This window comes from Octodon degus, unplaced genomic scaffold, assembly GCF_000260255.1.
Source record: "Octodon degus isolate 3935 unplaced genomic scaffold, OctDeg1.0 scaffold00123, whole genome shotgun sequence".
Lineage (NCBI taxonomy): Eukaryota > Metazoa > Chordata > Mammalia > Rodentia > Octodontidae > Octodon > Octodon degus.
Window position 1 is genome coordinate 6,570,219 of NW_004524699.1, and position 962 is coordinate 6,571,180.

At 52.3% G+C, this 962-nt stretch overlaps 1 protein-coding gene across 1 annotated transcript in view; it reads right to left on the reverse strand.

Annotated features, from left to right (window-relative positions):
- Positions 1-962, reverse strand: part of Phyhd1 (phytanoyl-CoA dioxygenase domain containing 1) — a 12,635-nt gene that overhangs the window by 4,880 nt on the left and 6,793 nt on the right. The window contains exons 4-5 of the mRNA XM_023700254.1: positions 580-635; positions 426-488 (exon numbers count right to left, since the gene is read on the reverse strand). Coding sequence (XP_023556022.1) covers positions 426-488; positions 580-635 — 119 coding nt within the window. The remainder of the gene's footprint in view (positions 1-425; positions 489-579; positions 636-962) is intronic.

Here is a 962-nt window from a genome sequence, read left to right on the forward strand (position 1 = left end):
GGATTGAACTCAGGCCCTTGCGCTTGCCAGGGAAGCACTTATTCTACTGAGCCATCTCCCTGGCCCCCCTACCACCACAGTTTAACAAAGCACCAACTAAAGATGCCAGGCACCCTAGCCAGAGACCAACTTTACATGTTCTTCTACCAACTTCATAATTCTAGCAGATTTGCCTCATTAATGAAAGGGCTTTTGTTTTCGTTTTGAGAGAGAGTCTCTTCATGTAGTTCAGGTTGATCTTGAACTCACTATGTGTAAAGGCTGCTCTCGAACTCGTGGTGATCCTCCCGCCTCAGCGTCCTGAATGCTGGGGTTACAGGCATGCACCACCATGCCTAGCCTCACTCAAAAGGGCTCTGTATGAGTGAGCAGGCTGCCCATTTCACAGAGAATGAACTGAGGCCCAGGCAGGACTTGGAGCTCACCTTGAAGATGTACATGCTCTGCACCACCACAGGCTTCCGCAGGCCCAGACTTCTGGCCAAGGCCTGGAAGCAAGTAGAGAGGATGCTGCCAGCCTGGCCACGTGCCCATGGGGGCCCCTCACACCCTGGCCCCATCCCACCCAGTTCCACTGACCTGCATCTTGGGGGAGTGCGTGACACTCTTGAAGACAGGGTCGTGGGCATGCAGAGCTGTGGAACAGAATAGGTCACAGGCCAGTCTCAGACCCACGTGTGTCTCCACACCCTTGGCACCAGACTAAGGGTCTCACTTATTTTGGGTGTTTTGTTCTTGTTTGTTTTTGGTACCCGGAATCAAGCTCACGGCTGTGAGCTTTGTTAGGCAGGTAGGTGCTCGTGCAGCTGAGCTATATCCCCAGCCCTATGGCCCTTTCATGATATGAATTTGAGTTTAAAAATAAGCAGTCTAGGGCTGGTGAGATGGCTCAGTGGTCTAAAGCACCTACTTAGAACAAGCTTAGCAAAGCACAGGGACTGCGGTTCAATCCCCCAGCACCA